Genomic DNA, 23945 nt, shown 5'->3' on the forward strand with positions numbered 1-23945 from the left:
ACCAGTAGGAAAAAACCAGACTTTAATCTGTCTGCACGTGGTTTCGCAAACAAACTAAACTACACCCAATCCTGTCTGAGGTTTGGTTTAATTATTTTGTTATTATTTATTCCTACTTCCGAGTGAGACCCGGGTTTTTTTCTTGTTTGGGTGGGTAATTGTCCTGCGGGTAGTTCGGATCCAGACGGAAGTTAACACAGAACAAATGAGGTTATTTTTTCCCTTTATTCTAATTAGATTGGACAAAGTCGAAGGTCGTGTTTTAATTTTAAGACGCAGTCGGCATGACCTTCATTAATTAATTAAAGAATAGTAGGCTTCAAATCGATTATTAAGCAGCAGATTAGGGGTTGATTATTATTCTTAAATGATTGTAAATTTCAAACGAAATTGAATAAATAAGCGATAAAATTTTCCAATTGGGTTGAAGCAAATAGATATGTAGCTATAAAAAATTGGTAAACATGATTAATTATATAAATATTTAACTCAGGGGTGTTTTGTGTTATAATCACATTGAAGTTATCTCGTTACTACTGTCGCAATAATTTTACTTGCCCTGCTTTCCAGTTTTTAAGCAGTAATGAATTTAATACAAATGCATTACTGATACAAATTTTCATGAACCGTTTCAAATTTCGTAATAAAAATTCAAACGTTATGTAATAATTAGTCATAGTCTGATTTTGTCTCGCCTGTGGTCTGGCTGGTCTCGTGTTTATGAGTCTAAAGGTCAATATTTAATAACATTGTGATGACGAGGTGCTAATTAGTTGTGGTGTTGTCTGTGAATAATTAAATACTAATTAGGATTTCAGTCATTTCTGTTTCACTTGTGAACTGGTACACTATACGCACGTACGAATCTTTGCTGATATTGATAATTATTTTGTTATACATTTTCAGAAATCTGTGATAGATCCTGATTCCTGTTTCACAAATTGTTAATTTATTCTTAAGTGGTAATCGCCCCATAAAAATTTCGTGACCATTGGTCTCCCTCCTAAAATGAGTCCACGCAGTGGGGGTGGCGTCTACAGAGAAGTTTCATGGCGACATTTCATCTATGGAGGAGCTGCATCGTGTCTTGCAGAATGTGGTAAATTTTATAACTTGCATATTCATTTAAATGGCATTCTTTTTATTTGTCATTTGTATGTGACTTAATTAACTGTACTAATTTTGTATAATTGTAGGAACTTTTCCCCTCGACACGACAAAAACCCGGTTGCAAATTCAAGGCCAACAACCCACCCATCTCGTTTCCTCCGGTGTGTCGCCAATTCGATCAAATTATTCTGGAATGCTTGACGCTCTCGTGAAAATACCGAGAGAGGAGGGATATTTGGCTTTATACAGAGGGTACTAATTTGCATGATCAATATAATTTGGAAAATTATAGTTTATTTATTTTGGTCAGAATCTCGCCCGCAATTCTACGACAATCAGTCTACGGTTCGCTCAAGTTTGGTGCTTATTACGCCTTAAAACGGCTAATTCCGCAAGAACAAATTTATTCTAATGTGGCATGTGCAGTTGTTGCAGGTAATCAACATATTTGCTACTTTTCGTTAATTTCCGTTCATTTTTTTTACCGCATTTATTTCTGTATTCAATATAAAATTATATTTGGTGTCTTCTAAATAGGAATGGCAAGCAGTGCTTTAGCCAATCCGACAGACGTTTTGAAAGTCAGAATGCAGGCAGCTGCCGGTCCGACATCTAGTCATACAACTATTTTTCAAGCCTTTCGAAAAATTTACAAATTTGAAGGAGTTAAGGGACTTTGGAGGGTAATAATGGATTAGTGCGTCTTTACGATTCAATTTAATTGATTAATAATGGTGCTTAATCTGCTTAATTTTAGGGCGTTGGACCAACCTCGCAGGTTTGAAAATAATGTATATTATAAGCGAGAATGCCAACGAAAATGAAAGGGCCTGTGTAGAAACCACGTGATCGATTTGAGAGGGGGGTAGGGGTCAAGGCATCCTATCCTTCCTATGTTAATTAGAACATGGGGTGTATGGGTCACACCAGGGTGGGAGGGGTCAAATTGCCCGAAGTTGAACATAAACAGATTTTACTGACTCTAATTTAAAAGTTAAAATCCGTTACAGCGAGCAGGAGTCATCGCTGGAGTCGAGCTTCCCGTTTATGACGCAACCAAACGATATTTCATCGATCAAAAAATTCTAGAGGATTCTTTTCCTAATCACCTTGCGTAAGAAAAGAGAAAAACATTCAAAAAGTTTTCTAATTTTTTGCCTAAAATGAAAATTAATTGCTGTAGATCAAGTTTTGTTGCAAGCTTAGCCGCAGCGATTGGAAGTACTCCGTTGGATGTTATACGGGTTTGTTAGAAATTAATATTTTTCGACAAATGGGTAGCAGTTTCAGTTTTTCTTGAATTAATTTTTCTTGCTTATTTCCTTCTGTAGTCATTTTTCGCACTGTTTTTTTTTGTTCCAAATATGCCACTCATTTTAATGTTTAGACTCGAATGATGTCTCAAAAAGTGCATCCCCGTCCCGGTGACAGTTTTGGCCGCTCATGTGCCTTCCCCAACAGTGGGGACAAGGAGATGCTCCGCCCTTCTCATATTTATCGAGGGAGTTGGGACTGTCTCATGGTCACTTTGCGACACGAGGGAGTCACGGCCCTTTATCGGGGCTTCATACCTGCGTGGTTTCGAATGGGACCATGGAATGTGATATTCTTTACGACGTATGAGCAATTACTAAGACTTGACTGAGGGAAAACGATGAAAATGGAAACCAAAAATTAAAATTTAGCCGTTCAAAAATTTATTAGTTTGCTTTACTATTATTAATCTAAATCTAGTCATTCATTACTACGAAAATAGGTGATCCTTTGTTATAATTTCAATATGAGATCTGTTAATTAAGTTACTTCTTAGGAAGAGTAATTAGAATCTTACAATTAGTGGGAGGAGTTTTACTTTAATTTAAATTAAGCGTTATGAAGTAGACTCGTTAAGTACATTTCAAATACTCGACGAATTATTTATTGATTTTTTCACGTAGTAATTTTAACTGCGTTCTTATTAAAATGTAATATTACATTTACAAATGTTGTTATTTCTCGATTCCCTTAAATATTGTTTACATTACATACACAAATTCTAGTCCTCCGTCAAAAATTTTAATTATCTGACACATTTCTGGAAACGTATTTTAAATTCTTGAAACAAAAAACGCACACGACACGCTACAAACTCCAACCAAATATTTTGCATAATCAAATACTTACGGAATAAAGCAATAAATTACTATTACACTTGATAACAATTTTATCAGTGGTGCTTAATTACGTTTCATACGCACTTTTCATACGCATCGCCGTCTCTATGTCTATCGCAAATCCGACCAAACCACCACTGCTACCACCTGTTCAGCGCCAGATTCGTCATCATCACGTAGAAGACAGAACTCGATTGCAGAATTGAAGTGTCATCGCCACAGTCGCAAAAATCTCTGAGCTATCAAGGCTGTTTTTTAATAGAGTGCAAAAATATTCTGCTTGTCATCTTCATATTCATAACGCTTGCAATTTTGTATGGTCATTCTCCAGTGATTGTTGGTTTGTGTGTGGTGTGAGTGAGCGAATGGTTGTTTGCCCAGTCATGGTGTTGAAGTCGTTGGGGTAAGTAATTTCAAGATTTATAATTCTGATTTGAAAAATTAGAATTTTACTTAAATTTTAAATGTTAAGAAAAGGATTCAATAAAATTTACATTTTTGAATAGTTGACTTTTAGTAATTGTCAGTCTTTTGTGGTTTGATAAAAAAAGTAGCAATTAGAAAAGTAATGCAAATTATCAGAAGTTAATTCGCTTAATAAGTCAAGTAAATCTAAATTAGAGAAACTAATGATTGTGCAAATCATTGTTGAACATTTATGAAATGAATTTTTCTTGTGTAACTTCAAAATTCACCAAAGTTAAAATTTTTAACTTAAAAATATCTCGATGAATCAAATTACATATGCAAAATGTAAAGTTTAAAGCTATGTTAATCAATTAATTGATTGCTTATTTGTGTTTAAATGTAGTTTATTAGTTTTAGTCATTCATTACACTACGTTGCATTTCACATATTAAAGTTAATCACGAGTTAATTTTGTAGATCTAAAGAAATACTAATTAACCATTTATGTCTCTCATTATTTATTTTTAGCCTTTAAATTCAACCCCTCGGAGTCACTGAATCTACTCGACTTTGCAGTTTAGTTTATTACCAGAAGCACTCTGAAAACAGTGGCAAAAAACGTACTGTACTCCTTCCGCTCTTGATAAGAGAACGAGAAATAAAAATCGGCCCAGTTTTCATCATCTCCTACTCTGAACTCGGGTAAGTAAAAAGAACATCATTCTCGAGCATCTCACATTTTGTGCGTGCTCCAAATAATCTCGATTCACAAAAAAAGTTTGCGAATTCAAACGAGCAAAAACCATTCGCATGAAACTACAACTGACTTCCTGCTCCAGTTCCAATCTTTTAAGTAAATCATCATCCACCTTTCTGCAATTTCATATGCCTCCCTCTCCACTGTTATGACGATAACCTAATTATCATTATGATTTTGTAGGTTATTTAGTCAACGTTCCATCGCGGAGACATAATAAGGTTAGTTAACGACCTCGATATCCATTCGACTCGAGACTCTCTGGCCCAGACCGACTTTATTAAAAGAAAGAACGGGTGGATGCTTATGCTAGTCATGTCATGGATTTGCATGCTGCACATGTTTTCTCGTTGCAGCGAATAATAATCATCTGTAAATAATAATTATCTTTTCTCACGGGCGAGAGGTGTTGATTGAATTTTGATACGAGTGCCAACAAAACTATTTAAATAGCTAGTAAAGTAAAACTCGTAAAGTCAGTTTAGTTAGAAATTCCAATTTGGAATGCATCTTGTAATTGCGGTAAAAATGTAGATCTAGTAATTTAAATATTTTCGAATTTTTTGCATAATTCTATCTTGCTAATTTCTTAACACAAATTCCGAGAAGGATATGAATATTCCTTTTTCATGCGAAAAAGAGGACAAGGTTTTTCTTTTCAGGTGCATTCTTGTTTAGTTTAGGTCCGTCTCACCTTTCTCAGTTTTTTGTCAGGGTGCCAGATCAATGTCATATTTATTTATTTATGTAGAGAGCGAAAGAATGTTCCGAACGATGTAGGACAAGTTTAATCTGTGACAAGTTTAAAGCCATCTTTCCTGCTGTGCATATCCATCCTTTGCTTCCACCCAAGCATGATTTATGACTTGGTTGACTTTGTCACTATTTGGGACAAGATTATGCATTCGTCGGAAACGATCTAGTTATGAAAGGAGATGAAGTTCACTTTTTTCTCGAGCAGTATGTTACGACATTCTAGGTCATATCTTTGACTGTTTATGTATTCGTCTCGATACGATTTCATATCTTGTGCTCTCATACCGTTTTACAACTCCAACCAGACAACACAACGCATTTGCAAATCTACTACTACGAAGTATGCATTTGTTAACTTACTAATAATAATTATTCATGTTTACTATTCTTCTTTCTTATGTACATTCAATTTGGCGATGGTGTGATCTTATCCATCATTATTATTCTCCTAGCTCAGTCAAGTCCAATAGTAAGCGCTTGACTCGTTTAGTCCTTCTAATGTCCCCGTTGGGCTCGGAACACCATACATACACTCTCTCTCTCAACCTACGTCGTAGTTAGATAATCATACCAAGTTTAGTTTAAATAATTTAGCTAGGAAACAAGAAGAAAAATGTTTACAAAGTGTAACAGTGGTAGTAATCCGTCAACATATTCGACCAGTGGTGGTGGGGTTAATGTGTAAGTGTCGTCAGAGTGAGGTGTCGCGAAAATTTCGGAAATTGATATTGAATTTTGACAAAATTAGTATAAATACGTATATTTTCAGATCATCAAATTCCACGTCTGGTGTTGGGGATAGCACCGCTACTCCCAAGATGGCCGAGGAAATGGACGATGACCAGAGTTCGGACCTTAATGAGAATGATCCGGATGAAGCCATGGACGTGACAGAAGTGGAGAACAATCGTTTCCAAAAGGAGAACCACCTCCTTAAAAATCTCCCCTACTACAAAGAACTCCAAGCAGAGACGGAAGAATATTTGGACAAAATCATTACAAATTTGGTCAATACCATTCTAAGTCAAGATTTCCAGATTGGAGTGACGATTTATACGAAATCACTGAAAACGTGAGTGTACAACAAGTATACTAAAAAATAACATAATGCATATGATAATTTTTTATGACCCAACCCTTTAAAATGTGTATTAATTTTCACTCCCAACCCAATGCTAACTGATTCCTGTTAATTGGATACCTTTTTCTGTTAGACTGTGTTATTGTGCCAATAATTTGGTGTATCAACTAACTGCGTATTAGTCTCTTTCCTTCCTCATGTTTGACTTTGCACTGCATTTCAATAACTTTTTATGCACGTGTTAGTACTTATTTGGAGAACAAGTGACGATTTAAGTAGGTAATGAACATCGGGGAAGAAAAGGAGTGTGTTCCACATCCAGCTTTTTTGTTCTATTGAATTCTTACTTATTATGCATGAGACTTCTGTTCGCGTCCTGTTCCGTTAGTGGAGTACGGCTATTTTTAACTTGATACGTTTTCCAAGAAGTAAAAAGAACTGTAATGTGCTTCTGTAAGATGCAACTGCCGTAATGGATTAATATGAGCTCTCGAAATTGGAAATAATGGAGATGAAAATTTATGATGATTATTTTTGCATAATTAAAATTATTGTGATTAAGAAATAATAATTAGTAAAATTCGTACTTAATTACAGATACATTGTTATGTATGGACGGAAATTCACAAAAGAGCAACACATCAAACTAATAAATCTATATGTCGAGATCATCACATCAAAAGAATGTCCTCTCAACATTGTAAATGATGTTGCAGATGTTTTGAATATACTCCTCCGGTAAAAATTATAACGGAAATATTTTTTTCCGGCCAAGTTTTACGTTATAATAATTAAGTGTACTTCTAATCAAGAAAACCTGAGCTATTAACCCGGGACGACATAACAATCGCATGGCGTCCATTGTATGACACCGTTGATAGATGCATTTTCCACCGAAAGTACACTCTCTCGTACAATGCATCCGCGTAAGACGATAAAAATACTGATAAAAATAATTCTTCAAATTTTCAATACTAACTTTTCTGTAATTAAATTTCCAGGAAACTGGAAGCCCTCTTGAAAGAAACTGTACGACTCTCTAATGTTTACTTCGAACCGGGTACAAAATAATTGCTGTATGCAGAGAAGGACATTTTCTTATTTGTCTTACACGTGGTATTTCGAAACTATTTCAGGCACAGTTACTCAAGTCCTTGCCGAGTTTTCCCCCATGCTCTGCCCTACATCGCCCAAGATGGTTTTCGGCCTAGAAATGTTGAAGCACTTTCTCCCATTTTTGGACGTACAGGCTGAGTCTGAAATTAACGAGTTTATGAAACACTTACTTAGCTACTGCGATGCGTGGAATAATGGACCGACGTGGGAATGGGTGCGTAATAAAGTTTATAACTGTTTATATTTTTTCCGAAACTTCTTTTATTTAAAACTGAGGTTTATATCAAAACGAAATGAATAAATCTTGACTTTCTTACAGACTGTTCTGTCCCTATTTTCAACCGCGGCCTGGAATATGCCCGGCTCTTTCGACTGGACCCCCTATTTGCCCACCATGTACGCCCGAATTATGAAAAATTTAGAGCTTCCAGTTCACTTTAAAGGTAAAAAAACGCGAATTAAGAATTTCTACATAGGTTAATATGTTTATCCAAGTTTATCCAATTTCAATGTGCATTCAATTCTTTAACTGCTTTAAAGGAGCTCGTAACGCTGCAAGAGAAAATAGTTTGAAGCAATTCGACTATGCCTCTGTAGCCAGATGGATGGTTTCCACGTTGGTGAGTAAATAAATAATTACTTGTATAATATAATTTGCATAACTAAATGGTAAATAACTTGTTTAGGGAAATCGCCCCCAAGCTATCCAACATTTATGCACATTTCTCAAAAGTTTGGAAACTTATTACAATCCAACGAATCACGGCAAGTGGACTATGCCACTGGGTGCACTACTAAATGAATTAGTCAGCTCATTTTCACTTCGATTGAAAAAGTGAGCCACAAAACCCATCGAAAATCATTTCTCAATCAGATTAATAAATTTATTAATTATTTGTCATGTTTCAGGGAACGCTATATTGACAACAAGAAACGTTGGTGGTACAGAATTCAGTCCGAAAGAAAATTAACGGACGAAGAGATTGACAAATTTGTTAAGGCTACGTCCTACATCGTGCTTGATTTTTACCTCGACCTCAACATTTGCGGCTTCGTGCTAAAGAATTTGGCCTGTATTCGACCTAACATTATAATTCCGGCCATCCTAGAAAAGTATGTTTACAAATTTTATAAAAACCAATCAATGTATGTACTTGTGCACAATATGTATATCTTTTCTAGGTACGAGGGAATCGTCGAAACTGTTACGGAACCCCGCAAATACATGACCACTCTGCGCTGGGTAACCATTATCCTGCTCCCTCTGATGTCTAGTCGAAAGGAAGTGGAGGGTTACGACGGGCGCAAACTTGTCATCCCATTTGCTCTCTCACTCCTCCCTGCTATAGATCCAAACGACATGTACAAGACGTTGAGTGCGTTGGGATGTTTGCATGGGTTGTTTAATCTTCTCCCATTCGTAGACTGTTCCTCGTTGGCGGAGACTTTAGAGGATGAGGTAATTAATTTTGAAGTAACGAAAAGAAAAGTGCGGATCCAAAATGGCGAGGCTAATGAGTATTTTTTGTTTTGTTTTTAGGATGAAAGAGAACTTTGTTTAGCGTCTGGATGTCTGGAGGATTTCCTGGTTCAATTTCTCGACCGAATCTTAAACCTGATTGATTCCCGACAAGTAGAAAACACTCGGATGGCGGATAACAGGACTATAAATGAAGGAGCAAATGTGGAGGACATTTCGCTCGAGAAATTTATCTGGGCAGTTTTTCACCGAATAGCGACTCAATCTTCGACCAAGATTTGCAAGGTTCAACCATTTCAAATTAATTAAGAGACATTTAATTATAATAATTATAATTTATAGGCTGTGATTAAAAAAGTTGTCTCATTTGCTTTTGCAAATACGTTGGAGACGGCAGTATCTGGGAAATTGTATGCCTCTATTTTACAAGCGTTCGTTGTGGTAAGTTGTAAAACATACGACTTTGGTTCATATGAGTTAATGAGTAATGATATGTGTATTGTTTTAGGCTCGACCGGATATTGCTCTTCCGAAAATATTACCACAGCTCTGTGCCTCAATTAGGTCGCATATATCGGATGAGATTTTAGATGAGGAGGATATCGATAAGACATTGTTGTTTCAATTGCTGCTACTTTCTTATGTAAGCAGCCACATTGTTGTTTTTTGTGTAAAAGTTTTGATTTATAACATAAGTACCATTATTTTCTATAAATTTTCTGCAGATAACAGAAACCGATGGAGTGGAACTACTCAAGTACCGCTCCGATATTGAATCAACGTTTGACACGGTCTTCAAACTGAATGGGAAGAAGGGCTACACCTTCGCTTCACACGCCCTGTCCCGTTTCCTGCAAAGTCTCGTGTATATTTATCCTATTGAGTGTCGTATCTCTCAAGCGGATTATGACGATCCAAACTATTTAGCAATTCGGGTAAGACCTTAATTACTTAATTTAAGGCTACATGAGAAACGTGTGCTAATTGTTTCTTAATTAATTGCAGGACTGGGGCGCTACCGCTGATCCCCGGTTTGTCAAGATGAATTGGCACATGCCCTCAAAACCTGAGTATGATTGGGCAGTGGAGATATTTCTCAAGTATTTCACCACGTACTCTGCCCGACTTGCCAATGTGGCTAGTTTTACGGAGAGCAACGCTGACTTTAACAAAACCTTACTCAAGAATTTGCAAGTCTTGTTAAGCGCATATAATGGGATTAGCACAATGCTCCGATTCTGGGATGACGTCCCAGTCGAGTCGTAAGAGTAGTTTACACTAAATTTACTAAATCAGAATTTTAATGATTATCGGATCGTATTTTTAAATGTAGGGAGGATAGTGTGGCCGACTTATCTCCAGATAAGTACGAATTTGGCTTCAAGAAGCCAGACATTTTCGTCCCCGGAACGGACATGCTCATCTCGAAGAAATGTTATGAAATGTACACGTCCGTGTTTGACTACTTGCAAGCCTATAAAGGAGACGACGTGGATGCTTACATCGCACTGATGAGGGTAAAAAATTTAAAAGATATGACAAAATTAAATATTACCTTCCTCTCACAAATTATTAATTTAACTTATAAACTTGACAGGGTTTTGATTCTCTAATATTTCCCCTTGTCGAATCTGAACGGAGAATGGTCGCCGTGTCGAAATCCTCAGTCTCTCTTAGCCTGCAGAATACTCTTGATCCTAAAAAGAAATATACTCGTGGTGGCCTGATCACTCGGAGTTATGACGTTCACATGAAAAGAATCCGGTACGCTTGTCAAAATAATTAACAAGAAGGACCAAAATAAAATACGTTTTAAGTTTGATTGACACTGTAGTGAATCTCGTAGGTGTGCCGGCTGCACGACCTGGACGAAAAGTCACGTCGCTGTACTCCATTCCCTTTTTAAACTTTGTATCAATCGTAAGAAAACGATAATACGACTTGTTCGTTTGTTGTACTATTTTATTCTATAGATTATTCCTTTATCAATTACTTTCAGACTACGCAAAAGTTCGGGTTAATTCACAAAATAGATTTTTCCGGGTTATTGAGTCATTTGAAGGGTTAATTTCAAGAAGTGTGACCTCATTTTTCGAACCGTACCTTAAAGAGGGCACACATCATGACGAGTATAAGGTAATTTCAAAATTTTGTGACAAAACAAAAAAAAACAATTTGAAATATTTGAATTTCATTAGGGCACTTTGTACACGATGCTGGGTCGGAGTGGGTCTCCACTCTTGCACAACAGTTGGGCTGGCTTGAAACAACTATGGCTCGCTTTGGTGCACAGTCCGTTTTCTGAAAAGAACTCCATAATCAAAATCATGGAAAGGATTAAGAACAGCATAACACAAAATTTTGTGTATTATCCGCTTCAATTACGACTTTCGGTAATATGAATAATTATTTAATCAGTAAAAATAAATTTGATGGAACATGAACAGATTCAATTTCCAATGTAATTATTTAATAGGAAAATGCAAAAATGTTCGACTTGGCAAAATCACTTCTCACCAAGGAACAACTTTCCAGATTGGATTATAAGATTATAAAAACTCCGGAAAATCCAAAGATATTTTTGCAACTGCTAAACGGACTGACAGAAGCCGGAGTCGACGGAAATACGTAAGTATATGAGCTATTTTAACATTTTGTATTGAATAGAATATAATTTTTAATTTACTTAAGTTCTTTACATCTCCCGTAGACATTGGCGACGTCAAGTTATGTGCGCCAACATGTTGAGCGTTTTAATCGTAGATGATCCTGACGTTCCCGTCACGAAAGAAATGATTGAAATATTTTTCGATGGACTTATCTCCCATTCCATAGACATTCGAAGGGTAAGTTAGTACTTTCGCCATTATACATATATGGTTTTAACGTCGTGTTTTACAATAGACCACGACTACAACCTTGTCCTGGTTGCTCGTCTTGTTCAAACGACAATACCCCTCAGTCACGGTGATTACAAAAGATGCCTTGGTACTCAAAGAGGTAAATCAAAATAAATCAGATATGACCTTTTTTTCTTCAAAGAAACTCACCACAATTGAATATTTGTATCCATTTTCCAGGGAGAATCCGTCCACTCCGTCCTCCAATATAAGATAAACCCATTATCTTCATCAACCACACCTACAACTTCCACATGGGTCTTACCTCCTACCAACGGACACCCCGCGACCCCATCTCCATACCCCATTCACATCCACAAAGTTCATTTTGGATACTCTGACCTCCCCAGCACCCTCAAGATAAAACTCCCCACCGAAGACTATTCCAACTTTACCACCCACCAATCCTCTGCCCGTTCCATTTTACTTGAAACGACCCACAGATACCTCAATAATCCAGACTATTTGGCTAAGCTGTTGGAACTGTGGAGCCTGGAGGACAAGACGAAGACGAAATCCAACAAGCGAGCATCCATTTGCAAATCTATTGCTAGAAATAACGGGCCAGACGGGGTGCGGCTCTTGGTCGGACTAGTCCACGCGTTGGGAACTGATACGGATCAGTGGAAGCAGAAATGTGCAGCGGATATTTTATGCGGGATCATGTATGGGATGAAGTTGTGGAATGACGAAGAGACGAATAAATTCTGGGAGGAGGCGTTACGTCCCGTTTTTAATGATTGCTTGAATTCCGTGACTCAAGAGACAATGGACGCGTGGAGTGTGGCTTTGCAGTATCCGACGGTAAGCTGGGCGACGGCGATTTTACGCAAATTATGAGTTTGTGGTGATGATATTATATGTAAACCCGTACAAATTTCGTGCATAACCCCCGGTTTAGACTTCACGTTAGCATCACGTCCTCCTCTAAATCCGATTTTTTGATTGGTCGAAATTTTTAATTGTCTTAGTGATATTTTTGATTAGCCAATCAAAAAATCGGATTGGGAGGAGAACGTGATGCTAACGTGAAGTCTAAACCCGGCGTAACTTACGGGATACTTACGCATAACTTATGTTTACGGATACATTATTATAAAGTTTTACAGTAAATTATTGGTTTCTGTTTGTACATTTTTTTGAGGGTGTTTATTGCTATTTATTTTATAATCTATGGGTTCTGATTCTGTAATCTGCTGTGGATTGGATTAGTCACGCTTTCAATTTGAGTACTTTGCTTATTTCGTTCTCGTACTTGCTCGTCTTCTTACTTTAATCACAAAAATTCTTTCTTTCTATTTTCTACTCTTGAAAATGGGTGGTGCAGATTCCGTTCTGCCAAAATTTGCGCTGCTATCCGGGAAGTATTGCTGATCTATTGCAAGCGTTGATTGGACAAATGGCGATAAGTGACAGCGGATCGGGCAGAAAGGCGAGAAATGTGGTAATGATGAATATAAAATGTTGACTTTCTTGGTGTAATTGGTGTGGTTGGTGTGTTATTGACAGAAAAGGAATTAATTAATTAATTAATTATTGTGCCACGTAAATAAAATTAAACCTACTACTTGCTTGCGGTATTAAATTGTTTTGTATATCTTGACGCTTGTTACTTTTTATTGAAACATTAGAAGTTCACAAAATTTGCTTTTTAGGTATGTGTTGTGCCGAAATATTGGATTATTACATTTACTTTAAACTTGTCGTTAATTTATGTGACTTAACATAATTTGTTGGAAAGATGTTAATTTATAGTTCATTTTCATTTCTAAATTCCAGTTAAATCGGGACCCTAACAAGATGCGATTCTTTATCGAGTTCCTGAGACAAAGGTTGGTTAATAAAATAAATATTTAATTTATTTTCCTTTAATTTCCTTTAATTATAATAAATATTTAAATATTTATTTATTATTCCCGGAAATGACGTGCTCATCTCGAAGAGATGCTATGAAATTTACACGTCCGTGTTTGACTACTTGCAAGCTTATAAGGGGGACGACGTGGATGCAAGATTTTTTAGTTAGTTGTACTATTGTATTCTACTGATTGTGTCATTTGAATTCCCAAAATAGATTTTTTCGGGTGATTGAGTCATTTGAAGGATTAATTTCAAGGAGTGTGACCTCATTTACATTTCCTCTTTCTCGGTGGATGGTCTTCCGACTTTTCCTCCTCATCGTCTTCTTCTTCTTCTCCTTCATGCTTACTCTACAAATAAATGCTCGGTATAGTAAGTACCAATAAATAATTATAGAGGGGCATATACTTTGTAATGGCGGACAATGTTCCTGAAAAACGCAGAGTCGTAGCCACATCCTGTCCAAGGGCATGTATATGGCTTTAGTTTTAGATGGGTGCAAACGTGTTCACTATTACAACAAGAAAAGTATTAAAATAATATTTCATATGACAATCAAATGGACTTACCGAGAACCGATTGACCCAGCAACCACATGTCCGCATTTTTGTCCATTTTCCAGGACCCAGATACATCTGTATTGGGTTTTTGTTGCACCTTCTTCCAATGGGATACGCTCGAGTTGGGCATCACATTTTCGTGCGACCTCATCACTCATATCACGAATTCCAAACGCACTCCGTTGTTGTGGTTCTGCTCCTACGTGGTATCGGGAACGGTGTTGTTTCATGTTCGCTTCTTTTGCAAAAGTGCAAGGACAAATATCACAGGCTAGTGCATTGGGACCAGTGTAATGGCTCATCTAGGCAAATTAATATCAACCACATTATTAGCGATAGGTATTGTTGAATAATAACAACATTAAATATATACATTTATATGTTCCGCAAGAGTTTGACGTTGTCTACTTATAAACACACCACACAAATCACAGATTAGTTTCTTTTGTAGTGGTGGGGGTAGACGAGCGTTTTCTAGTTTATCTGGAGGGGGAGGAGGAGGGTTGTGGAAGTAATCCTCCCTTATTTGAGGAAGTCTGGGAAGAAATTGTCTCAAATGAGCATAAATTTTCTCCTTGTGTTCGGCTAACACTACTTCTGCAGAATACGGTGCTTTGGCACAAACGACGCCGAACTTTCTCCGGATCATGGATTTCAATTGGTCAACGACCCAGTCATCATCAGTATATATATGGAAGGAGTACGTCATCTCAGGGTTCACTTTCCAGCCCCATTGTTCCTCCAGTTCTCTGTAAATTGCTCATTTTGTAATTTGATTTGTACAATGGCATTTTATAATGCGAACCCTTTGTCACTTACTTAGCTTTACAACCATCAAGGTTTAACGGGTCGGTATTAAACTTTTCGACGACCGCTTCCGTCATCGACACAAAACAGTGACCTTCAGCTCCTTTGTTTACCGTCATGTCACGCACATCCCCATGTCGGTCAGTCAGAAGAGCAAAGTATATGTGCTTAAGTTTCTCTAAATAATACAAATAAATCAGGTTTGGTTCACAATTTAATTAAGGCTAGATTTCAAATAATTAAAAGTACTTTTAATGTCAAATTCTGTCAAAACATTAAATTTAATGTTGTCGTTGTCGTCCCTCCAGAAAAAAAGATTGGCCCCAACCTTGGGAACCTTACGGAGTAACTCACTGTTACTTATCATTATAAAATGATGCGTAAAAAAAATATAAAATAGTTATCCAACTAACAATAAAGAGATGAAAGTTCTAAGGGTCTCCCGCTTAAAGTGCAATCTGACACATTCTCAATATCTCACAAGACCGATCACAGTCTAAATAAAAAATTGCCCAACTTGACAATCAAATTTAATCCTTGCTCAGATTCATCAAAAGTTTGGAGACCGCTCAGACTACGTCGGTTGATGCGTTCAAGTGAGTTAATAATATAACTAAATAAGTAGTTAATATTTTGTTAATTGCACTCACTCATTTATTTATTCTTGATTACAGAGAGATGACATTTTTCGACCAAGTCATCACAAATTTGCAATGGCGTGGAGGTGATTTGTACGTTCAAACGCTAGATCTCGTCAAGAAGCACTTTTTCGACTCGCCCATTCCATATATGAGTGTGAGAACGCAGTTGGGGCGGTGAGTGACATATAAACATAACAAAGTCTTGAAAGTTCTAAGGAAACTTTTTTTTTCGAGTAGAGTGCTGAGCACATTTTTCGAATGGGATGTTGAATCTCCAGTTCCATTTAATTCAGAGTTGTGCCCAAGGTACGACACCTTCGTGGACTTTATCTTTGATCGTTTGAGCTCCTTGGAGGAGGAGGCTGCAAAGTATCAAGCAAATGAGAAAGACTCTGAAGAAAATGCTGAAATTAGGAAATTGTTGCTCAAATTTAAGACCGGTGAGTATTAATTAGAAAATATTTTGAAATTTTAAAAGTAATTTGCTTCAATTCACTTATTTTTCACAGCAATGGAATTCATCGTGTCTGCCACTTGGGACAACGAATCTTCTGTGCATCCTTCCTTCTTCCGATTTATTCCGTTATTTTGTCAATTTGAGAGCTACGATCCAGATCCAGAAGTTAGTACTTTGGCCTGTTCTGCTTTAGCCGGGTTGGCGAGAACGTTAATCAATCCGAAGCATATGGATACACTTTTCATCTACTTGAATCAGGTACGATCTCAATAGAGTTTCAAAATTGTCGACACAAAATCATTATTATTTTGGTTTGCAGGCCTCTCTGTCCCCCTCGTGGCGAGCACGTCTTTGTGTTCTCGAATTTCTAAAAGTGTTCGCCTTAAATAACACGAGCGTGTTCACTACAAGTCTAACGTGGTCTCATCAAGTCGTCGACTTAGTATTGAGACTCTTATCTGATAGGAAGTTGGAAGTGAGGGAACTCAGCTCGAAAATCATTTGTGGATTTTTGCACTGTCTCCTTGTCCCAGAGCCGATGGAACTTTTGGTAACAAGATAAATAAATCGAATAAATAAATTCGAAAATTAATAATTCTTACAGTAAAAATGTTAAATTCTTGCTCAGAAATCCTTTCAAAAAACGACTCAAACATTTAAAAGAAATCGACAAAGGGCAAAAGATGGGAAACGAGCCGCACTTATTCCCGAAGAGATTGATACGGCCCACTCTGCAATTTTGGGACTTTGTGCATTTGTTGATACCCATCCTTATCACGTTCCTGCCTTTTTACCTGATATTCTTGTCGTACTGACGACACATTTACATGATCCGCAACCAATTCCGGTAAATATTTTAGACAACAAAATCTGTTTTGCTTGTTTCACTTAAAAAAATTTTCTAATTCTTAGGCCACCATCCGCAAATGCCTTTCCGACTTCCGAAGAACCCACCACGACAATTGGGCCATTCACAAGACAAAGTTCACCGAAGATCAGCTATGTATTCTCACCGATATATTCGTGTCTCCATGTTACTACGCGTAGGTAGGGTTGAGATGAGAGTTTAAGCTGTTTGTAGATAACTCAGTACTAGACCAAGTTATTGACAATGTCCCTAATTATTTTATTGTAATATGTATGTTAATTTGACACATTACATGATTGATTGATTAATTAATTTTAGCAACCCAAGATTATCTTTTTATATGCAAAAGTACTACGTGATTAATATTATTTTCGTAATTTATCATCAGGTAGATCCCTCACTAGAGTAGATTATTTAAATGTTAATTAATAATACATTAGCCCTCAGTAAATGTTTTTTGTATTGTCAAATGTTGTGCAATTTTTTGTCAAGGTAAATATGTTAATCCTCACAAGTTAGTAACGTTACAGGATTAATTGCTTGTCATGTCGAACCAAGTGTAACCATCTTGAGGATTTATTAATACGTAAAAATCTAATCTTTGTCAATCCCAGTTAATCAGACTTGCTAGTTTCTGGCTCGGCGAACCGGTGCGCTCACTTACTTAACTTAGGTGTGGTGGTTCGGCGCACCAGAAATTAGCAAGTCTGCAGTTAATCCCGTCTAATCAATTTATGACTGGTTATTTTATTTATTCGGTTTAAAAGTCAATCTTATGAAATCATCAAGTATCAATTAATTTATTAAACAGTTTAAAAACTTGTGTAAGCATACTGTAATGCAAATTTTGTTACTATTTATTTTTATGAGAAACTATATCATTCAAATATTTACATAAATACATTTTCTATTGCTTAATCATCTTCTGGTTCCCTGTCAACTGCCCTACTTCCCAACAATCTCGCATTATTAGGAATATTTTCTGGAAGGAGGCGAACATTTAAATTCTTGGAAACTACGGCGAAATTACATTTATCCATGTTGAGAAGATCCACTTCGTACAAAGGCCCCAGCACGCGTTCCCAAAATCTGTGGGATTCTATCTGATTGAACCTAGTAGAAAATTAGGGATAATTAGGACACGAATTTCATAATAAATATTTCATAAACTATTAGATTTTCTGATCCAAATTTCAAAATAATAGAAAATTTCCGACCTAAACCTTCACTTCCAAATTATCTATACCGATTTAGCAACCACCAGATTCTTAAATTTAACACGAAACATACGTTGTATTTGCACTTTAAGAAAATGCAACCCACCATCTTATCCGAATATCAGGGCTCGTCCACAAATCTACTAATGCGTTTCCAAATCGATGAAACATTCTGTAGCTGTAGCCTTCTTCAAAGTAGGAGAAACAAGCATTTTGCACAAACTCGACTACTTTCCACAAAATTTCCAATAATGGATCTTTCTCCCGAATGTTAAACTGGTTGCTCCTTTTGACACACAAATACTGAGGACATTTGTTCCGAGCAATTATCTAAATAAAATGGGAGGAAATTACGTATCAATTTCAATTTTGACATTAAAAATTCAAAAATCCTTGTTAAAATCAGTATGAATTGACGGACCAACAAATTACTCAAAATCAGTACCGTAATTTATTCACTTACCAGTTCGTCGGTCAGTGCGATACCGAAAACTTGTCGAATTAACCAAGCATTCATGCAATAATCTGTTAATCCACTTGTAATCTGGTGCTGACACGAGTTCCGTCCTCTTCTGAGACGTGACAAAGTCCAAATAATGGAAATATCGAAACGCACTCACAATAAGGTCAGGATTTACTTTGGGACATAATTTGATATAAATTGCGCTTGACAGGGATAATAATTTAAAAGCACGATGCGGGTGGTGCGCGTAAACGCTGGGAAGGTGATCTCCGTTCAGGTTGAAATCAACGACAATATTTTTAAGGAGTTTGTTCTGAAATCTGATTTTTGATAGGGTTTGGAAATTTGCTTTGGGGAAGAATATGGTAGAATTCCTGGTGTCATTTTTTGATTTGGGATTTACAGTGACCAGAGTTGCGTTGCAGAGAGAGTAGAATGATTTCATGACGGCGTCTGAAATGCAATTCAAATTTGGAATGGTTAGAGGAAAGCATTTGAAACTGTGTTGGAAAATCAGAGAAATTTTGTACGGAATAATTATCGTGGATGCATGTGTATTGCAGAAATTTGGTATGTTGCAAAATTAATTTGTTGGTCTGCAACAAATTAAATATGTAAATATTACACCAAATTGCATTTCTCTGGAAGTACATACACAGGTAAATATTTGAGTTGAGAAACTTCGAAAAAGTTGATAAATTGTTTATGCAATGTTTCGGAATGTACCATTTGCAAAAACGATATAATTTGCAGAAAGTAGAATATTACGATTTTCTCTTTCAAGGTTTTCAGCATACCAGGCAATTATGTATTTGCAATGGTTTAGAATTGCATGCCAAATCGATTTTCTTGTTTCAAATCATGTTTTCTTAAGACCATCAATTTTGCGGAGAAACCTGCCAAACGTGTCACACTTACGTCTCGGACAGATCTGTATGGCCAAAATATCCGGGACGGAGGCTTTCCTTATTTTGTAAAAGAATTTCAATCTTCTCAAACAATTTTCCGACATGATTCCCACCTCGCCCAAGTGTTGCATCGTCTTTCCGCAAACGGGATCAATTTCATCATGAGTGTGAAATTCGATAAGGTGAGCATCATTCACGGTGGAGCCGTCCTCCCACTTCAGAATATCGCCACGACCTCCCCTTCGCCATGAAGAGGCGGTATTCCAAGCCTCAAAGGGGTTCTTGGGGTCGGTGGATTCTGGGAATTAATTATTTAATTGATTGATCGTGTAATCGGCCAAAGATAAAAATTACTGCATTGATCAATTAAATTATGCAATTTATACATAGGTTTACAAATCTATTCAGAAATACTAATGTGTACACGTGTGAAATTGAATCAATCAAAGTATTTATTGATGTAACTGATATTTAATCAATATAATCAATAATATTGATCAAAATTGATTAAATTTCTGATTTCATTGATAAATCAGTGTAAATTGACTTTTACATTTATTTAGTGAAATTTAATTAACTAATTTTCATTTAATAGTTGTAAAATTCTCGATATCTATGAGTACTGCTCTTAAGTATATCTGTGGTGCCTCGTCGACCGCTTTGGATCATCCATAAAAAGGTCTAACACATAGCGCGTCTCAAAAAGAAATTCAAACTTTGCCAGAATTTAGAAAATATTAATAGAAAACTATTTTTCCTATAAAATTTTTCGATATCTGACCTCTGTGACTTGTTATTAAGGGGTTAAACTCATTAATTTGAAATACGTTTGTTTGTCTGCGTGCACGATAAGTTGATAACAATTTTAGTCGAATTTAACGAGAGATTGGGTTTGATGGGCTGGGAATTGAAAGTTGACAATGCGTACAATATTTCTGACAATTTTTTAAAATTTTAACAGAACAAACAATGCAGCAAACAAGGGATTTCGGTGGAACTAGATTTCGGGCTGGCGGAGGAAACAAGGCGATTCGGTTGGGAGCGCGCAGTGCTAAATATTATTTGACACCACTTTATTTTTATTTTGACGTGCAACTTATACAAATTCGTGTCTGAAATTTAGGAAATTGAATAAGTTGTACGTCAAAATAAAAATAAAGTGGTGTCAAATAATATTTAGTGTAGCACTGCGCGCTCCCAACCGAATCGCCTTGTTTCCTCCGCCAGCCCGAAATCTAGTTCCACCGAAATCCCTACTTTTCTGAATTGTTTGTTCTGTTAAAACTTCAAAAAAATGGCAGAAATATTTACACAATGTCAACTTTAAATTCCCAGCAGATTAAACCCGATCTCTCGCTAAATTCGATTACAATCCTTATCCACTTATTGTGCACGCAGACAAACAAACGTATTTCAAATTAATGAGTTTAACCCCTTAATAACAAGTCACAGAGGTCAGATATCGAAAAATTTTATAGGAAAAATAGTTTTCTATTAATATTTTCTAAATTCTGGCAAAGTTTGAATTTCTTTTTGAGACGCGCTATGTGTTAGACCTTTTTATGGATGATCCAAAGCGGTCGACGAGGCACCACAGATATACTTAATGACAGTAAAGTTTCAATTTCGAAATTTGTTACCTTCAGGAATGTATTCATTGAAAAATTCAATGTCCTCCTCGTCCTGATATGAGGCTGGAGTGAAATTGTTTTTCTTCAAACAATTCATGGCACCCACCCACGTTAACTGATTAAAAAGGTAAATATTTAACATGTACCTAGGTAGATCAAATTTTAAATGCTAACGGAAAAAATTAATGAGTACTTACATCCGTATCGCTTTTATAATACGTCGCGAGAGGCGTATCCAGGATCTGTTGGTATTTTACAAACTTGCATAAATCAGCGTCTTCATCAACATCATCTTCCGGATTCATGACGCGCAGTCCTATCGCAAATGATATCCAGGAAAGTGTCAATGTATATTTTTTAGTTCGCGACATATTTGCATATTACAAATTCAGAAAGTTTTCACATTATTCATTGGTAAAGATTTTTCGATGTGTTTTGGAGGATATATCTTCATATTTTTAAAACGAAGGTATCGCGTATGATTACGTACGTAGCTAAATCAATTAGCAATTAAAACCTAATTCGATTATTTCCTGGTTGACGATATCACAATAATATGTAATTAATAATTTACCTTTGTATGGGCAATGATACTGTTCGTTTGGTGGGCAAGGGGGGTTAACATCACAGAGATAATTCATCTTGTCATCGCAGTAGAGATCATTTGCATAGAAAATTTCTTCTTTATCGGATGGCATCCCTGTTTATTGTTATCAATTTTTATTGTTTATTGTTTATAAGTTTATAATTTATTGTTTATTGATCACTTAAAATAAAATTGTCCGCAATCTTCGTTTAGCCTGCATGTTAATTATAGGTTAATTATTATATTATAGAGTTTTAGATCATATGATTATTCTGCGTGCCCACCCATAATTATCCGGATTGGCGTCCCTCCATTTCGACGCGTTCGTTTCGCCACGACCACACACCCAGCGAAAGTCGCGGTCAGAACAAAAGTCGTTTAGACTGGTCCACATGTAGAGTCGGTCGACATCTTTGTACATGGCTTCGTGAAAAGTAAGAAATGAAAAAAGGTTAAAAATTTAAAGCATATGAAGAACAAAATCCTAATATTCATTGAAATTGAGTTATTTTTAATTGAGGAAGTAGTACAGGAGTGTAGAAATTTTTGAATATTATCAATAGTTCTGAATATTCTTAATTTAAGAATTTTGAAAAAATATACCTTGCTGAAACATAGTTTTTAGTCCATTAAATTATAATCTTGGAACGTATTTCTTAAGTCGGCAAACTTTTGAGATATCAAAATCATCAAACAAAACTCAAAATTTCATAAGATTACATGCTATTTTACTGTTTTCGAGATCGTCTACAAGTGAATCGCTTACTTAGATATTTTGAGACTTTATATCATAAACATGACTGTCAAGTGTCCATTAAGAAAATCAATCATAATTTTATTTAAAAAATTTAATAATTTGTGAATTCATCTTAGGATTAGAATTACCAATAAGATCTCTGCGGACTGCATCTCCATCAGAATTTAATAAGTTCCCCGCAAGCGACCATCCTCTCTGTTGACAGCAGAAATTTGCAACTCGCCATCTCATCTGCCAATAAATTTTTTGCATTAACTATACATATGAAATCATTTATATGCAAATTATGCATGCATATTACATGTGTGCATGTATTCACATACTGGAATTGTACTCCATTGAAATCCACCAATACTTTTAAATAATTTGTTCCTTTTACATAGTTGCATTTCTAAAATTTAGGAAAAGATTTATCAATCACATTAATTTCTGTATTAAGAAAATTCTCAAAATAATCCTTAATACCTGCCGGGGTTACATCCCTCCCACCGATTTGTTGCTGTACTGAAATGCAATTTTTTTTACACTTTCACTTTATCATAAAAAATAAGAAAACTTGAAACTTTCACATGGAACAAAGGTTTAAAGGCTTTGACACTCACGTTGACAAATGAATTTTCTTTCTTCATTGCAATCTCCCTTGATTAGTTTGACCCCCTTGTTCTCCGGCCAGATGGACATATGGCCACACAATCGCCTTCCTCGTCATCCTGACCTTCCGCCCAGGCGTGAACTTCTAATTTAACGCCATCCTTATCTTTCGTAGGAATCTCGAGACTTGTCCCAAATTCCCAAGTAAAAGTAGGTTCAGATCGAAAATTGTTGCCAGAAACCCAGTATTCTGCTAAATGTAAATCCGTCAAACAAATAAATTATTATGAAATTTTGTTAAAGCTTTTTTTGCTTAATTTCGTGAATGTATATAGTATTCATAATTCGTGGTGTAATGAGTTGCAAAAGCTTAAAAAAATATATTTTCACTCACCCAGCGGGTTTTCAATTAAAATTTCATAAAGATACGTTTTCTCAAATCCTTTCTCCGGCGTGTGGAGAAACATTCCTTTCTTTTTGCAACATGCATCAGCACTTCTCCATTTCAACTTAAAATTTTAAGGTTTTGGTTTTTGTAAAAATTTCAAAAATACGCAATTTTATTTGTTTTTCACTTACCGGCGTGAGGGATTGGCGTCTAAATTCGGTAATCTTCTTAAAATGAAGTGATCCACATTTTGCTTCTTCTGAATTTGTATGCAAAAGGAACGATATTCTATTAGCAAATATTTATTGCGATTTTGTTTTGCGAATTCAATACCTTCCTCATTATCAAATTGATACTTGTAAGCTGCCCAAGCACTATTTCGCGTCCCATAAAAACTTAATAAAATAAACAACAAAAGTAATGATATTTTACTATGCAAATAATTAAATA

General features: G+C 36.1%; 3 protein-coding genes across 14 annotated transcripts; 2 read left to right on the top strand and 1 right to left on the bottom strand.

The window, feature by feature from the left end:
- Positions 1-53: 53 nt before the first annotated feature.
- Positions 54-3311, top strand: LOC110853666 (mitochondrial uncoupling protein Bmcp). Of its 2 annotated transcripts, none has more exons than XM_022101974.2 (9): positions 54-210; positions 907-1099; positions 1197-1362; positions 1421-1545; positions 1648-1793; positions 1868-1888; positions 2121-2224; positions 2294-2354; positions 2498-3310. In XM_022101974.2, exons 2-9 carry the CDS (start codon positions 1009-1011, stop codon positions 2753-2755), a joined length of 972 nt encoding a protein of 323 aa, XP_021957666.1. In that variant the 5' UTR covers positions 54-210; positions 907-1008; the 3' UTR covers positions 2756-3310. The 2 variants fall into 2 exon arrangements, with proteins under 2 accessions (XP_021957666.1, XP_021957667.1); XM_022101975.2 differs by lacking the exon at positions 54-210 and adding an exon at positions 268-458 and having other exon boundaries at positions 2498-3311.
- A 140-nt stretch (positions 3312-3451) lies between these two features.
- Positions 3452-17793, top strand: LOC110853635 (proteasome activator complex subunit 4A). 11 transcript variants are annotated; one of them, XM_035854448.1, is made up of 36 exons: positions 3452-3666; positions 4200-4373; positions 4612-4649; positions 5954-6256; positions 6863-7003; positions 7078-7191; positions 7267-7325; positions 7402-7595; positions 7701-7824; positions 7922-8001; positions 8068-8216; positions 8291-8494; positions 8564-8840; positions 8922-9146; positions 9204-9302; positions 9370-9504; positions 9587-9796; positions 9867-10123; positions 10195-10378; positions 10459-10625; positions 10696-10781; positions 10861-10997; positions 11060-11254; positions 11338-11489; positions 11572-11707; positions 11766-11861; positions 11942-12565; positions 13089-13205; positions 13541-13593; positions 15534-15584; positions 15663-15803; positions 15867-16069; positions 16139-16344; positions 16406-16636; positions 16715-16933; positions 16999-17793. In XM_035854448.1, the coding sequence occupies exons 4-36, from the start codon at positions 6003-6005 to the stop codon at positions 17131-17133; spliced, it is 5655 nt and encodes a 1884-aa protein (XP_035710341.1). In that variant the 5' UTR covers positions 3452-3666; positions 4200-4373; positions 4612-4649; positions 5954-6002; the 3' UTR covers positions 17134-17793. The 11 variants fall into 11 exon arrangements, 9 of the variants coding, with proteins under 9 accessions (XP_035710341.1, XP_035710342.1, XP_035710347.1 ...); XM_035854449.1 differs by lacking the exon at positions 4612-4649; XM_035854447.1 differs by lacking the exons at positions 3452-3666; positions 4200-4373; positions 4612-4649 and adding an exon at positions 5660-5865.
- LOC110853636 lies at positions 17791-22738 on the bottom strand. Its single transcript, XM_022101939.2, has 9 exons — positions 22645-22738; positions 22044-22182; positions 21748-21973; positions 21371-21489; positions 21183-21288; positions 19553-19840; positions 18635-19087; positions 18278-18501; positions 17791-18067 (listed from the first exon to the last, which is right to left on the bottom strand). Exons 3-8 carry the CDS (start codon positions 21869-21871, stop codon positions 18443-18445), a joined length of 1149 nt encoding a protein of 382 aa, XP_021957631.2. The 5' UTR covers positions 21872-21973; positions 22044-22182; positions 22645-22738; the 3' UTR covers positions 17791-18067; positions 18278-18442.
- Positions 22739-23945: the final 1207 nt, after the last annotated feature.

The sequence above is a fragment of the Folsomia candida genome, unplaced genomic scaffold, assembly GCF_002217175.1.
Source record: "Folsomia candida strain VU population unplaced genomic scaffold, ASM221717v1 Fcan01_Sc008, whole genome shotgun sequence".
Taxonomy (NCBI): domain Eukaryota; kingdom Metazoa; phylum Arthropoda; class Collembola; order Entomobryomorpha; family Isotomidae; genus Folsomia; species Folsomia candida.

Bases quoted from the DNA above. Each gene is read 5' to 3' on its own strand.
- LOC110853636 (XM_022101939.2), bottom strand. From the start codon at position 21,871: ATGCCATCCGATAAAGAAGAAATTTTCTATGCAAATGATCTCTACTGC. The intron at 19,841-21,182 runs GTAACAAATTTC...ATTAATTCCCAG, and splicing joins CAATGAATACATTCCTGAAG to AATCCACCGACCCCAAGAAC. The intron at 19,088-19,552 runs GTAAGTGTGACA...ATTGCATTTCAG, and splicing joins CATACAGATCTGTCCGAGAC to ACGCCGTCATGAAATCATTC.
- LOC110853635 (XM_035854447.1), top strand. From the start codon at position 5,798: ATGTTTACAAAGTGTAACAGTGGTAGTAATCCGTCAACATATTCGACC. The intron at 7,004-7,077 runs GTAAAAATTATA...CTTCTAATCAAG, and splicing joins GTTTTGAATATACTCCTCCG to AAAACCTGAGCTATTAACCC. The intron at 15,585-15,662 runs GTGAGTTAATAA...TCTTGATTACAG, and splicing joins ACGTCGGTTGATGCGTTCAA to AGAGATGACATTTTTCGACC.
- LOC110853666 (XM_022101974.2), top strand. From the start codon at position 1,009: ATGAGTCCACGCAGTGGGGGTGGCGTCTACAGAGAAGTTTCATGGCGA. The intron at 1,889-2,120 runs GTTTGAAAATAA...AATCCGTTACAG, and splicing joins GCGTTGGACCAACCTCGCAG to CGAGCAGGAGTCATCGCTGG. The intron at 2,225-2,293 runs GTAAGAAAAGAG...TAATTGCTGTAG, and splicing joins TCTTTTCCTAATCACCTTGC to ATCAAGTTTTGTTGCAAGCT.